General features: G+C 42.3%; 1 protein-coding gene across 5 annotated transcripts in view; it reads left to right on the forward strand.

Annotated features, from left to right (window-relative positions):
* LOC137352536 (A-kinase anchor protein 13-like) overlaps nucleotides 1-15,507 on the forward strand; it is a 424,312-nt gene that overhangs the window by 95,174 nt on the left and 313,631 nt on the right. For all 5 annotated transcript variants that reach the window (XM_068018105.1, XM_068018107.1, XM_068018108.1 and 2 more), the window contains one exon: nucleotides 3,132-3,173. In XM_068018105.1, the coding sequence (XP_067874206.1) occupies nucleotides 3,141-3,173 (33 nt within the window). In that variant the 5' untranslated portion in view covers nucleotides 3,132-3,140. The remainder of the gene's footprint in view (nucleotides 1-3,131; nucleotides 3,174-15,507) is intronic.

A 15,507-nucleotide genomic window follows, 5' to 3' on the forward strand; every position in this document is an offset into this window, starting at 1 on the left:
TAATTTAAAAAGATGGCACTGATGGAAGGTATTAATAAAGCTATAAGGAATTTCGTTATCATATTTGATTTTCTTTTTTTTTCCTTCTCCTCTTCGCTCCCTGCTCCTTGTCTCCTCTGCTATGGTATGTAGTTATACATACTAGAACAGTCCTTACTTTGACCGTACTTTACATTGCATTCTAAGCCAGGACTGACTGAACTTTAAAATTATTCCTTTTTCATTCAAAGTAATTTTTTGTTTTAGCTGCTCAACCTCTGCCTTCTGGCTTTTGTCACCGAAATGTTATCAGTTGCTTAACCAGTACATGAGCCAACTTTGCACATTTGATTCCACATTCAAGCCCCATTGTGGACTTGAGGTCATAATTGAGGGAGTGCTGCATTTTGGTTAATTCAGGCTCTGATGCGTGTAAGATCATGTGGCACTCCCTGTTCTTGAAATTATGCCATGAATCTTTAATGTCCATCTGAAACACCAGAACAGGCAAAGACGTGGGACTGTGGTTTAACGTCTCATCTGAAGCATGAGATCTCCAGCAATGTAGCATTCCTTGAGTACTGCACTGAAATTTTAGTCTAGATTATGTGTTCAAACCTAGAGTGGTACTTGAACCCAGAACCTGCTGATTCTTAACTCAGAGTACTACCAATTGAGCTAAACTAATTCTCCTTCCAATGACGTGGGATATCATTCTATTGGAGAGCTTTTCGAGGAGCTGGAATGTGCATGGGCCCAACAAGCCTGAACCTTTTTTATTGATAAATTTCCATCTCACCCAGCTTCTCAACATATCTTATTTCTCTAGATAAGCATTGAAATCTGTCGTGAGGGCATTTATCTGCCTCTGTGTGTTCCAATGTCATGTATTCTTCAGGTCTATTACCCAATGGGTTATTTTTTTAAGTGCCTTAGTCATAATATTGATCTTTTTGAAATGATGATGGATGGTCCATTTCTCATTGTTGCAAGGTGTCAGTGGATTGGTGCAAAAACAATGGGTTGGTAGCTGATAATAATTGGTAGCTATGTTGGTGTTCCTATTACCTAAATCTGACTTGATGCACTTGGAAAATAACCATCAGCTCCTTTTTGTTTACAGTAAACATTGAAAAGGAAGGAAAAAGTTCTAATTGATCAGTTTGACAATACTCTTTCTGGTCATGGACATTGATTATGAAGCTTAACTATTGCACTGTTTTACTAAAACAAAAACAAGTTTTTTTTTGTAATCTGGAATAAGAACATAAGTAAACATCAAGACGATTTGAAGCTTATCCCTCAAATACTCCGACTTGCTTGCCTTACCAGGCAACCAAATTTTGAACCTCTTTATTGTCTTAGATTCTGTTTGCTTGTCTGTTAGTTATTGTGGCCATCAATTGCCTTTTAAGCATTAAAAGATCGCTTTTGAATTGATTTTCCCCTAATTTCAATGCGTTATCTTGTCCTTCTGTTCATACTTACGTTGAAGTAATATTCTCCTTTCGGAGCCATGAAGCAAGCTAATATAGTACTGTAATTGATGTTGATATCTGCTTCTGCATTAGAGGGGCAGCTCCATATATGAGTCACAAGATTGTTTGCCATCTGAATTCCATCAATAGCTAATAATTCTACCCAGGGAAGGGAATGGGGCAGTGGCTGATAAATCTGACCTTGCCTATTTCATCCAAATACAAGTCCAGCTGCTGTTCAAGGAAGCAATGCTTTGTAGAAGGAGATTGTGTATAAGTTTGTATTTTTATGGGCAAACTGAGAAAGACAGGAGGAAGTGGGCCAATATAAGTGGAGATGAGGGAAAAGGAGAAAGTGTTCATTCTAACGAGACTGATGTACAGAATCGGTATTCCGCTCCTCCCTGCCCAATTTTCTCTTTTCTCCTGAAAGATCTCCACTCGGATTGGGGTATGGTTTCACAGGCTCTGGCTGTCTCCTTGGGTAGCTTGCCCAGTGAGTGTCAGCATGCTGTTCAATTGGGCTCAGCAGGCTGTCTGCCTGCAACCCCAGGGTCATCATGGGTTGTCGTTGCCTTCCAAAGACATGGCTTCCTTCCATGATGATTTCACTCCTCAAACCCTTTTCATCAGCCCGTGCACTTTTCTCAAAACCCAACTTAATGAGCAAGCTTTTAATCACACCTATCTCTCCCACCATAGCTTACTATCCACTCTTTGATTCGTATTTTTCCTGTCCACCCCATATACCATGGGCTGATTTGTACATTGAAGGAACTTGGTAATTAAGTTGGCTTGGGGGAACTTATAACTAAGTTGGTGTGTGGGGAACATTACAGTAAAGCCTTTGTGTATGGGCATTTGCTTATACCTTATGATTTTCTCTGTTTTCCAAGCCCAACAATCACTGTGGCCAATTTTAGCACTGCCCTGATGAGATCATTTTTTTTTTCTTTGGCCTCCTTATCTCGAGAGACAATGGGTAAGCGCCTGGAGGTGGTCAGTGGTGTGTGGAGCAGCGCCTGGAGTGGCTATAAAGGCCAATTCTAGAGTGACAGGCTCTTCCACAGGTGCTGCAGAGAAATTTGATTGTCGGGGCTGTTACACAGTTGGCTCTTCCCTTGCGCCTCTGTCCTTTTTCCTGCCAACTGCTAAGTCTCTTTGACTCGCCACACTTTAGCCCCGCCTTTATGGCTGTCCGCCAGCTCTGGCAAACGCTGGCAACTGACTCCCACGACCTACTGATTTTCTCTGTTTTCCAAGCCCAACGATCACTTTGGCCAATTTTAGCACTGCCCTGAAGAAATCATTTAATGCCAAATAAAGCTGGGATTGTACCTGGTAGTTTCCAGTCTGTATACTTCAATCCCATTCTATTCAATGTGTTTACCAACTGAAGTGCTTACTTGATTTTAGACCTTAAAGGCGATCAAAGATTTGCTAGGCTTATGGAGTATGGAGCCTGTTCTGTAGGGGAAATCCCTGCTGAGTGTCAATGAGGAATACTTGGTGTAAGCAACCTGGTAAAATAATTGTACTTTCAATGTAACAAAGTAAAGTTAAATTCCTGTTCCTGTTTGAGGTGATGGTTTTATGGCTGAATATATTACTAAATAACATTTTGGTTTAACCAGTAACTTTCCATGCATTTATTTTGTCTCTTCTTACTTACAGCATCCTGTCATGAAACTTGCACCAGATCACGCTCCACTGTATGTAAGTAATGATGAATCCTTTTTTTTAAAAAAAGTACTAAATGTTTTTTGAGCTATGAAGCTGTTGATAAGTTCAGAAGCTCCTCTCGAGGCTCTCATTCAACTCTTATTAGCTTAGAGTTGGCGTTTAGGAAATGACTAGTGTGCATGTAGATACAATAATGTTTTAAACAAGAGGTTCCTCTGCAAAATTGGATGGTGCAGTGGATTTGGGTTCTGTTGTTTCGTGGAACCAGACTTTAATCCAGAGCCAGGATAAGGGAGTGTAAATCTCTCTGCTCACTGTAAGGGTCTTAAGTGAATTAAGCTTGGATATTTTCAACTGAGTATAAAGTGGGCACAACTGCAGAGCATAGAGCTGCCTCTGATTTAATTAATTTGCATTCTTAGAGAGAGACCAGTAGAAGGCTGGTGTGGGAAATGGGAAGTTGTCATCCTGGTGTTAGAATGGAGACTCTTCCGAGTTCAGGGAAAGAGACATGTTTTCAGGGCAGAGTAGAGAAAGCTTTACTGTGCATCTTTCTTGTGCTACACCTGACCTGGAAGTGCTTTGCATTGGGGCATGGTCAGAGGCAGGGCCCATAGAATCGGGGTGAGAGGGGGCTCAGAGGGCCCATGGCCAAGCGATTTTTCCCAGGGGTGGGATAGACTGACGATGGCCTCCCTGCCCAGAGGCCAATTGAGTCTCTTAAGTGGCCTATTAATGACTACTTGAGGGCCTTTTTTTTCCCCCTCTCCTCCCAGCACTGCACCTCCTAGGACCTCCACCCCCCCCCCGCCATCTTCCCCCCCAACCCAAGGCCCTGCCGACCCTGCCTCATGTAACTCCGGTCCGGGGTTGCAGTGCTGGGCCTGCGTCAAAGGCTTCTGCAGTACTGGCCGTGTCCCACTTTCACTGGTACTGTCGATACTGCTGACCTGCTGGCCCTGTGATTGTCCAGCAGCTCTTGGAGATGGGATCGTCGCCTTTTAAAGGGACAGAGATTCCGCTGACGGAAACATCGCCAGAGGTGTGAGGTACGGTGGGGCGGGGGGGTTGTGAAAAGGCCGAGGCAGGGTTCCCTCATCCTTTTCGCCCAGTGCCAGGAGTCCTGCCTCTTCCACAAAATCCAGTCCTAGGTATCTGGATGGGGAAAGTGGTTAATTGCCTGGTGCTGCCTTCCATCATCTGGATGGGCACAAAAAAATTCATGAGAACTGTTTTTCCCTGCATTGCAATCTCTGCTAAAATAAAAGCTTTAACAAAAGTCGAATTGTTTCCTTCTGTGTCTGTTAAAAGGTTTGCCCATAATAAATGGGATACAATTACATTGGCAATGAGCTGCCTGCTAATGCCTCATTCAAATCGCCATTACTATTGTTCCTGCATGTGTCTTGTCGGCGAGCAAGTGTTAGGCTATATCTGGCTGCAGGCAATGTTGCAATCAAACCAGATCAGCCTTGAACCAGTGTCTGCGTAGGCAGATAGGACGTTGCATAGTGGTCAGTTGTGGAAGCTCAAATTGGTTTTTTGGAAAGCCCAACCTTTTCCTAGCCCAGTGATGCTGTGACTAATTTCAGCATCTCTCCCACTTCCCTAGTTGTGACCAACTAACTCATCATTGTCTGGGATCTTGTTTAAAACCTTCCTGCTCTGTATGGACACCCACTCAATTTTTAAGATTGAAAATGCGAGATTAGATTTGTTACGTGGAAGGTCTGTCCATTTTGCCCTCTTTTCCCGCCCCACCCTCTCACAGTTGCGTATCATATTGTGATGTTTCATTCACAGGATCGACAGTCTCTGAATCCGTGCTGAGAGATCGAATTTGGCTCATGACCATTGCATGCTCTCTGGAGTCTAAGCTGCAGTGAATTACTGGGAAATCACATGTATTTCATACATTCAGATCAGCATTTTCCCAGTAATCAGCTGCAGATTAAATTCCAGAAGACCCGCAATGCATACATTTAAACTTTCTCAGCCAACTCTGTTTCTCTATTTCTCTCCCTCCCTGATGTTTGCTGTATTGGACTTGGTGTCAGTTGGCAGTTGCTCTGGTCAAGAAGGCCAGCTATCCACTCAAACTCCCTTGTGAATGCACACAGCTTTCAGCTGTTGAGTCAGCTCACCAGAAGCTCCGAGAGCTCTTGCTTGCCCTTTTGCATTTGCATTCCACAGCACTGATGAAGGCCAAAGATTGGGTGTGCATCACCTGCCAATATATTAACTGGCAATACTTCACAGGGACAGATCTTCAATCTTTGAGTTCACATTATCATGTGTTGATCAGTGGATTAACTAGTCTAGTGGGAAAATGAAGAGTTTGATTGTCCCAATGATGCTGTGCCAGAACCCAACCAATTCTGGTTTACTGGTTACTGATCAAGAACAATTCTCTCTGAATTCCTTCTCTACTTAGTCCAGACATGCAGTGGCCAGTTGCAGTTGCCTGGCTGCACCGTTGCCCGCGATCAACCAGCTCCTTCCTGATCTGTGCAGCTTTGTTTCACACTGATGCATTTAGTAATTGAGCTAACAGCAGTAATACGCAACAGTAAAGCAGCTTATGGAGGGGAGGGGCTTAGCTGTACTTCAATTAGGAGAAGATTTGAATTTGAGGTGTAGACCTTCTCTGTAGTTAGGATGTTTCTACATTGGATATTGCTTTTTTTAAATACTTAGTCTCTTTGATATTCATTTCCTTCCTTTACAAATTTGGATGCAATAGGGTCATGTGGCACATCTGTAACTCATGGGATTTTGTTTCATGTGCCTGTAAGATTTGATAAGATTTTAACAATTAGTATGCTGGTTAATAACTTTTAACAACCTAATAATCTTACATGCCAGAAACTAGTGACATACAAGGCATCATTTTATTTCACAAGGTTGTAACTACCATAATGTAAATGCAGGGTCCATATACTTGAAGTCAATATAAAAATGCTGAAAGTTTTCAACAGATCCGAGAGATATCAGAAAAGACAAAAGATAAGTTAATATTTTAAGCAGAGAGCCTTGATCTGAACCCCATTTCCAATAGCTTCTGCTTTTATATTCAACCTTCCTAACTTCTTTACATGAAGTGACTGGAAAATCATCTAAATATATCAGTCTGACTTTCTTCATTTGATACATTGCTGGTTTATGGCAAATGAATACCTTGAAATATATTACATTGCAGTAAGGAAATTGAAAAACCCCAAAGTCTCTTATGTATGCGGCATGCATTAACATTGCATTCATTTCCTTTCCAAAGCAAGCTTCCCACACAAATGAGAGCTCATAATAAAACCTCCAGAACTGGCCTAAGTCTGTATTTAATAGTTTCAAATTACATGTGCTTGTACTTGTTTTTGCCAGCCAATTGATAGGTGTGAGCAAGAAAGTAAAATGGGAACTGGTTGAGGTTCATTTAGTGCTCAGTTGTTCACTAACTTTCTGTCAAGGGTCCCAATCCCACTCCGTGCTTTGCTTGAGAGCCACTATCACAGAATGCTGCAAGACACACTCCAGAACATTTGATCAAGCTTTGTCAAACACTGCCAATCCTGGCATGTTAAAAGGCAAGTGATCTGGTCGGAGAATTTTCTGGTGGGTTCAGTTCCTAGAACATTTGTTAGTTTTAAAAGCACAAGTACTCTCGATGGCCGATGGCTTGTTTTTATACAAGCGGGTGCTGCTGAGAGAGTGCGGAGCTTTCTACCAAATGATGACAACACTGCACTCCTCCAATTCCTAAATCATTGTCCTGATGATGTCATCGGAGAAAACATGATTGCATAATCTTGTCAATCTTAGTCCTTTAGTATTGACATATCTGAGATTGTTCAATCGTTTCCTACCCCCGCCGCCACTGGCCGCCTAATTAAGGTTAAATTTTGTTTAATAACACTCTTGTGAAGTGTCTTGGGATGCTTTACAATGTTAAAGAGGCTAAATGTAAGTTGTTGTTCCCATTCTTTGCTTAGGACAATGGCTCATGAGTTTCACAGGTACAGTTTTCTCTCCATTTGTCTTGGCCAAGTGACCATCCTTCATATGAAAGCCTAGACACTACTACATAGCTAGATTGCAAAACTGACCAGGGGAGAAAGATGCAGTAGTGTGGTTATTTTGTTGGATCAGTAACTCAGAATTCGGTTATGACAGTTTGAGAATTTGAATAAAACTGGTGTCAGTAAAAAAAAAAAAAATGACCTTGAAGCTGTTGTGTTGTCCTAAGATCCCAACTGAAACCTGGAGTCCTTATCTCTGGCCTTTGTGATTTCAGTCCTACACTAATGTGGTTGACTGTTTACTGTCCTTTGAAGTGACCTAGCAAGCCACTCAATTTATCATAAACGAAAAAAACGCGCCCAGACCTTCTTGAGGCAAACGGGAATAAGCAACGTGATGCCCATGTCCTGAGAGCGCATTTGTATTAATCACAGTTGTGGCCCAATCCTCTGTCTTTTGACCTTAACCAGTGCCATTGACAGCAAGAGTGGATACTGGGCACATACCCTGGCTGATTGTGTTTCTTTCTGAGGCCAATTCTCGCCCCTAATAGCTGTCTTGGCTGAATTTGGCTAACTGAGCATAGACCTGGGATAGAACCTACATAGAATCTAGAGCAGAGCAACAGGCCATTTGGGAAAATGGTCTATACTGGCGTTCATATTCCACATGACCCTCCTCCCACAGGCCTGTATGATTCAGTGCTCATCTATGGTGCATTTGTCAACGAGACAATCATGGGAGCATTCCCTTAGTTTGCATTTCTGCAGTTATGAATATATTAACATATTAAATTGAAATTTAGCAAGGGGGATTTTCTTCCAGTGCGTTAGAGCAGCCACTAAATACCACCTAGTGTATTACTGGAGAAATATTTCAGCTTCATTGCATGTAAGAAATCCTGGTACACTTTTTTTCTTTCGGCTAATCCTATTTAATGAGATTAGTAATGGACCTGGTGTCCTGTATTAATTATTTCAAATGCTAATTGTTCTGTTGTTTGTCTTGAAGTGGTACTTGCAGCCAACTTTGCAATTCTTGATTTATTCTGTATCAGTCCAATATCATCCAGATGGGTTTGGATGAAGGCTTTTAATATTTTTGAGAAGATTTGTTGTCCCCATTAGAAACAAAATGTAGGGACTGTGCAAATACAGACTGGAAGAATCTCCTCTGGTGACTCAATGCAATGCCCATTGTCAGAGTGAGATGTATAAGCCAAGACTGAACCAATTTTGCGACCTGGCCTGAGGTGTTAGCTGTAATGGCAATGTAATGCAATAACCAGCCTTGTAAACAGGCTAGGGAATAGGAAGAAATGGCCAGAGTTCTTGTCTTGATTACTGCAATGACACCTGCTAAACGTGCTATTGTGACTTCAAGCAAGGACAGGGTGACCACAGTCATGTGCTCACATGTGACAATTGGCCAAGTCCCAACAAGAATTGATGTCTTCAAGAGGGTTCTAAGGGGAGAAGAAACTTACCTAAATGGATTATTAGCTTTCTATTGGCTAGAACTTTCAAATGTAGCATTCCAATGCAAAAACATTTAGAGAATATCATGGTTGTTTCAGTAATAAAGCAGTGAGGTTCCAACTATGCCCCCAAATTCAAATCCCAGTTGTCGGCTGTTGAGCATTTGCGGCCCTCATTGGTTAAGTCTTTCCATATCTTTATCATGTTGCTTATTTCTGCTTTGTGAAAACATAGCCATCAACCAGCTTGTATTTTTTTAATGGAATATGAATAACTGTGGTAACCATGGACGATGATGAGACCTCCTGTTCCACTCCCCACCTTTCTCTTCCTCCCACCATCTCCACAATGTGGCCAATATATAATGCAGCCATGAGCATTAGAAGTGGGACTGTAAGGGGAAAATCCCCTGCCCTATTTGCTGAAGCGAGTCAGAGTAAAAAGTAAAAACATTTGTCCCCAGTTGATTAGTTTTAACACAGCCTTTCACGTTATTGGATATTTTTCAGAAGTTTTCAATATTGCTCATTTTCTGAAGAGAGAAGCATGCTTGATGCTTTGAGTTAGCATTGCTGCAAAGACATTGTGTAAACTCCAAACTTTGCTTTTGGAATTTTTTTGCTGTTTCACTGTAGACGGCTGCAAATCAGAAACCAAGGAGCAGTTGCATCCAGTGAAGGGTTAGAGTTGGCAAACGGAGGAAGACGAATTGGCACTAGTGCAGTTTTGAGAGCAGCATTTGTTTCTGGATCTGATAAACTCCTCTGGTATCCAAGCAGCTGTTGGTGTTAATTGGTTGGCAAGTGTCAGGTACCAGCTGAGGAGATTTGGCCCATGAGGCAGTTAGAAATTGATTGCTGCTTTCATAAACCGTTGACAAATAATCTTGAGCAAGCGCAGGCCTAGTCTGCATAGGCAGGCAACCTTTCAATGTAGCCAGTACAAATTTTGACTGGATGGACTCTTCAGAACAGTGAGTAAATCGGAATTTGAAATGTCCTCTATCGTCATAGGGTGACAAAGTGCCACAATGAGTAGACATACCAATGCTACAGAGGGGACTGGTTTCTGTATCTGCTGTACACTCAGCCATGCATCGATAGCGAGACTCTGCTACAGTGGGGAAGTAGAGGCAAAATTAAGGACCTAAACATCCTGCTGCACTCCAGCCTAACTGCTACTAGCCTGAGCTTCATTTATGAAGGAATGCAATCAATAATGGATAGATTGATGAGTATGGGCTGAAGGGCCCAAATCCCTGATGAGCCATTCAAGTGAGCAAAGCTCTATGCCAGGAATGGGAATTTTAAAATCATCTCTCGTGTCTTTAATTACTTCCTTAGTTGAGGAAAGTAGAGTAAAATTAATGTCACTTTGGACAGGTTTTTAAAAATTAATCTGTCAATCTCATTCAATAATGTGGGTACAATGGGAAAGCAGGAACAGTTTTGCTTTTCTCAATATGGTATGTACTGTCCACCTTAGATAGTTGAGAATTGTACATGCAAATAGTTTTGCTTACTTAATAGCAGTCATTAGGTGCTACAGAGAAGCAAGTAGTTGAAATTTAACATCCCTCTCACCCACTGGGTCAGGATTGAAGAAAAGTTTGGTACCTGATGTATGACTTTCTTTTTCCTCACGAACCTTAAATCAATCAATCAATCACTCTCGTGGGCTCATTGCTCACGATATACTATTCATATGTGCTGAAATCAGCACTCATCTCCTACAATAACTTATTCCTCCCCAAGAACTGAAAGTTGGAGCTCCTTCCCTGTCTTGATCTTCCTTCCATTTGACAATCATCTTCAAGCTTTTGAAACCCAAGTTTACTATCCTCAGCAACTGCTTGATGTAGTTCATAACTTTTTTAATTTGTTCATGGGTTGTGAGTGTCGCTGGCAAGGCCAGCATTTGTTTCCTATCCCTAATTGCCCTTGAGAAGATGGTGCTGAGCTGCCGCCTTGAACCGCTGCAGTCCATCTGGTGTAGGTACACCCACAGTGCTATTAGGAAGAGAGTGCCAGGATTTTGACCCAGCAACAGTGAAGGAACTTACAAGTCGGATGGTGTGTGACTTGGAGGGTAACTTGGAGGTGGTGGTGTTTCCATCTGTCTGCTGTCCTTGCCCTTCTAGCTGGTATTATTATAAAAATTAGGCCTGTTTTCGCTAGAATTTAGAAGGTTAAGGGGTGATCTGATTGAAGTCTTCAAGATATTAACAGGAAAAGACAGGCTAAATAAAGATAAACTATTTCCACTGGTTGGAGATTCTAAAACTAGGGGGCATAGTCTAAAAATTAGGACCAGACCGTTCAGGAGAGATGTTAGGAAGCACTTCTTCACGCAAAGGGTGGTAGAGGTTTGGAACTCTCTCCCACAAACGGCAGTTGAAGCTAGAACAGTTAATTTTAAATCTGAGATAGAGAGATTTTTGTTAAGCAAAGATATTAAGGGATATGGGCCAAAGGCAGAGTTAGACCGCGGATCAGCCATGATCTAATTGAATGGCGGGAAAGGCTCGAGGGGCTGAATGGCCTACTCCTGTTCCTATCTTTCTATGTTCCTATGGTAGATGGGTGGGTTTGGAAGGTGCCATCGAAGGAGGCTCAGTGACTTGCTTCAATGCATCTTGTAGATGCTACACACTGCTGCCACTGTGCATCGGTGGTGGGTGGGATGGTGGATGGGGTACCGATCAAGGGGGCTGTTATGTCCTGGATGGTGTCGAGCTTCTTGAGTGTTGTTGGAGCTGCACCCATCCTGGCAAGTGTAAAGCATTCCATCACACTCCTGACTTGTGCCTTGCAGATGGTGGACAGACTTTGGGGAGTCAGGAGGTGAGTTACTCGCTGCAGAATTCCCAGTCTCTGACCTGCTCTTGTAGCCACAGTATTTATATGGTGGTTTCTGGTTAATGATAACCTCCAGAATATTGATGGAGGATTCGGCGATGTTAATGCCATTGAATGTCAAGGGGAAATAGTTAGATTCTCTCTCCTGTTGGCGATGGCCATTGCCTGACACTTGTGTGGTATGAATGTTACTTGCCACTTATCAGCCCAATCCTGAATGTTGTCCAGGTCTTGCTCCATATGGACACAGACTGCTTCAGTATCTGCAGAGTCGTGAATGGAACTGAACACTCTGCAATCATCAGCGAACATCCCTACTTCTGATCTTAGGTTGGAGGGAAGGTCATTGATGAAACAGCTGAAGATGGTTGGACCGAGGACACTACCCTGTAGAACTCCTGCAGCGATATTCTGGGTCTGAGCTGATTGGCCTCAACAACAACAACCATCTTCCTTTGTGCTAGGTATGACTTCAACCAGTGGAGAGTTTCTCCTTGATTCTCATAGACTTCAATTTTGCTTGGGCTCCTTGATACCACATGTGATCAAATGCTACCATGATATCAAGTGCAGTCACTCTCACCTCACCTTTCACTTCTACTTTTATCAACTTTGATGTCTTCTCTATTAGCCCTTGACCCTTCACTGTGCTTTCTCAATTTAAAAGAAAATCCGTATTTAATGGGTTGGATTTTTACCAGGCCTTTGGGAATAGGCAGGCAAGAAGGAGAGCCCATAAAATGGTACAGGAAGGTAGGGGGTAGGATATCCGTCAACCTCCTGCCACCATGCCATCTTGTCAGCAGCAGGAAAGGTGGCGGACGGGCCTCCTGCCCAGAGCCCAATTGAGCCACTTAAATGCCCCTTCCTGCCTGGCATTTTACCAGATAGGTGAGGGTCATTCTGCTGTGTGAGGATAGTACCAGGTAAACCCTGGCACCCTCCCGGCAGGCTCTGAGGTGAAGGGCCCTCCTTGTCGGGCATTCTTTAGCTCACCGAGGGGCCCCTCGTAGCAATGGCCACCCCTGCAGCATCTGCCCTTACCAGTCTCTTTCCACCATCACCCTCCCTCCCCCCACCAACTTCAGCAGGGTCTGCCTGACTGGCCGTGGTGCCCCAAGATCTCACTCACCTGGTTGTGAGGGCACATATCCATTAATGTGTGCTCTTCCTCCAGTTACAGCCCCAGCAATGGCCACCACTCCTGGTGGTGCTGCTGGCACTTTGATTGGCTGGCAGCTGTTGGGAGTGGATGCTGCCACTGACGAGATGCGGGGTCACATCCTCGCTTTCAGGTCTGGTGGCGGGACCTCTGCCGTCAGAACAAAATTCAGCCCAATGTGTGTAAATGAACTTGGTGAATGCAGCCACTTGAAGTGTTAAAGCAGTTACCTCTTTCACTATTCTATGACGAGTAGAGAAACACTGCTGTTTAGCAAGTCCCTAGATGGCGCATGTATTTTTGGAAGCATTATTAAACACTTGCTATGGCTCAGTTAATGACCTTCATGTTTGACACTTTATATGGCACAATTTCACACAAGTGGACCCAGCAGCTGTCTTGTATCATTGCTAGTCTGTTGGAAACTCTTAAGAGCGCAGAACCTGCTTCTTAATGGAACTTTCAACAGATCCATGTTTGATAGCCTTCCAAAATTGGTTGATCTACAAATATGGATTGGATCACTGCATTATTTTGTTTGGATCATCCTTCTGTACATTTTTGAACACATTTGGAAAAGATCAAATATTAATTTTACATAGATCAACTCGTGCACTAAGTAAACCAGATGCTTATATTCTTTTTAGTGCCACTCGTGGCTTAGTTGGTAGCACTCTTGCCTCTGAGTCACAAGGGTCCAGGTTCAAGTCCCGCCCCAGAACTTGAACAGAAAAATCAAGGCTGACACTCCAATGCAATACTGAGGGAATGCTGCACTGTCGGAGGTGCTGTATTCTGGATGAGACATTAAACCGAGGTCCCATCTGTCCTTTTAGGTAGATGTAATAGATCCCATGTCACTATTTTGAAGAAGAGCAGGGGAGTTATCTCCAGTGTTCTGGGCAATATTTATCCTTCACTCAACATGACAAGAACAGATTCTCTACTCGTTACTACTTTGCTGTTTGTGGGAGCTTGCTGTGCCTGAATTGGCTGCTGTGTTTCCTACATTACAGCAGTGACCACGCTTCAAAAATATTTAATTAGTTATAAAACACTTTGAGATATCTCGTCCTGAAAAGCGCTATCTAAATGCAAGTTTTTAAAAACTTTTTCTGAAGGTTTTATCAATCTAATGTTCACGTTCGCCCATCATAATATACAGATATGTTTTCTATAAATTTGAATCCCAGCTGTTATCCATTGATCCTAATTGCTGTAATGTCTCTGCACCTATGTTTCTGATGTGTGGCAAGATAGTCTGTAACAACACAGAAACAAATGGAAATTGTGTTTGTGTGCGTGAGGCAGAGAGACCATTGTGTTAATGAATTACAGAGTTGTACCTGCTCTCGTTAAGCAGACTAGGAAATGTATGAACATCTGCAGTTGACACTACCATCGGTTATTTTGAATGTTCTTCTTTCAGACCTTGATAAGACAAGTAGATGTTCATTTGTGCTTTCACTTCATCTAAATCTACACTTTAGTTCCCTCTGAGGAAAGGCTTTATTTTTAGACACCTTTGCCTGGTTAAGTATGGTATAACTATTGACAAACGTAATAAATTTTGCTGTTATTGGAGAACATAGTTCCACTTCCTCCCAGCAGAAACTGCGACTGCATTTCGAAAAAAGTAATACTTTCATTCATGGAACACCTTTCACATCCTCACGACGTCCCTAAAAGGCTGAACTATTTTTGGGGAGTAATGTGGCAGCTGTGTAGCACACAGCAAGGTCCCATGAACAACAATGAGATGAATGACCAGTTCATCAGTTTTGGTTATATTGATTGACTATTGACCAGGACACTGGGAGAACGCTTTGCTGTTTTTTTAGGGGAAGGAAAATGTGTATTGGGATCCTTTACAAAAATCATAACTGTTTCACATCTCTTTCACATACTTTTACATTCTTATGTTTATTCATTTAAAACTAAGACTATGGAACCAATGCATTTTCAAAATGCCAATATCATTATGTTGCAAGGTTTTTGGTGTTCCTGCTTTTTAGAAGGTTCTTTAAACAATCAGTTGTACTAAAATCTGGATTTTATTGGTGTTTCTATTTATAAAATATAGAATGGTTGTAAAATCAAGAGCTCAGCATAGCTTTTGAAGGTTATTTTGACTTTTGTTTCCTTCACATCAGGGTGTTCAGGCAGTTTCCTATCCGTCCTGCCTAGCCAATCCATGAAGCTGAGGTAACTCGGTCCTATCTGTGCTTATAGTCTTTACTCACTGGTTTGTTCTGTTTTAAGTTCTGTGGCTTTGAATGTTTGGAAGGGCAGTTCTTGGTGCCAGTTGTGTCATTAAATGGTTAAATCCTAAATCGGAATGCCAAGATCTATTTGTATCAGCAGCTTGAAATGTATGCAAATTAATGGAAGCAGGGATTAAACTCTATATGTGACCTGTGAAGCTTCATGCCATACCAGCTAAACAACCCTTGAAGGCCAAAACCTTGGACATTCCTGCTGTGGGAAATTTGGGGCCACAGAGAAAGGGACAAATTAGCCCCTCTGTTTTTCGTCTGGGTAATCCTTATTACCATCCCTAAGAAGGAGCTAGTACAAGTTGGAGGCTCTGTTGCGATGTTTGATGCTTTATTGATGTCGTGGGTCAAGGATGCTGGTTTCAAAATTTTTAATTTGAGTTTGATTGTTTCACCCAAAAAACTGGAAACACTAATTTTCTGTGATTTTCTACTTTTAAAGAACACATAGGACAGATCCTGCTATCATTTTTTTTTCTGGCTGTTTATTTTCTAAAGTGTCTTTAGGTGGTGCATTGACAGAGCTTTGTAGCATCACCGTGTAGTGCCACAGTAAGGTAGGATGTGAATTTGTATCCA

This window comes from Heterodontus francisci, chromosome 38 (genome assembly GCF_036365525.1).
Source record: "Heterodontus francisci isolate sHetFra1 chromosome 38, sHetFra1.hap1, whole genome shotgun sequence".
Taxonomy (NCBI): Eukaryota; Metazoa; Chordata; class Chondrichthyes; order Heterodontiformes; family Heterodontidae; genus Heterodontus; species Heterodontus francisci.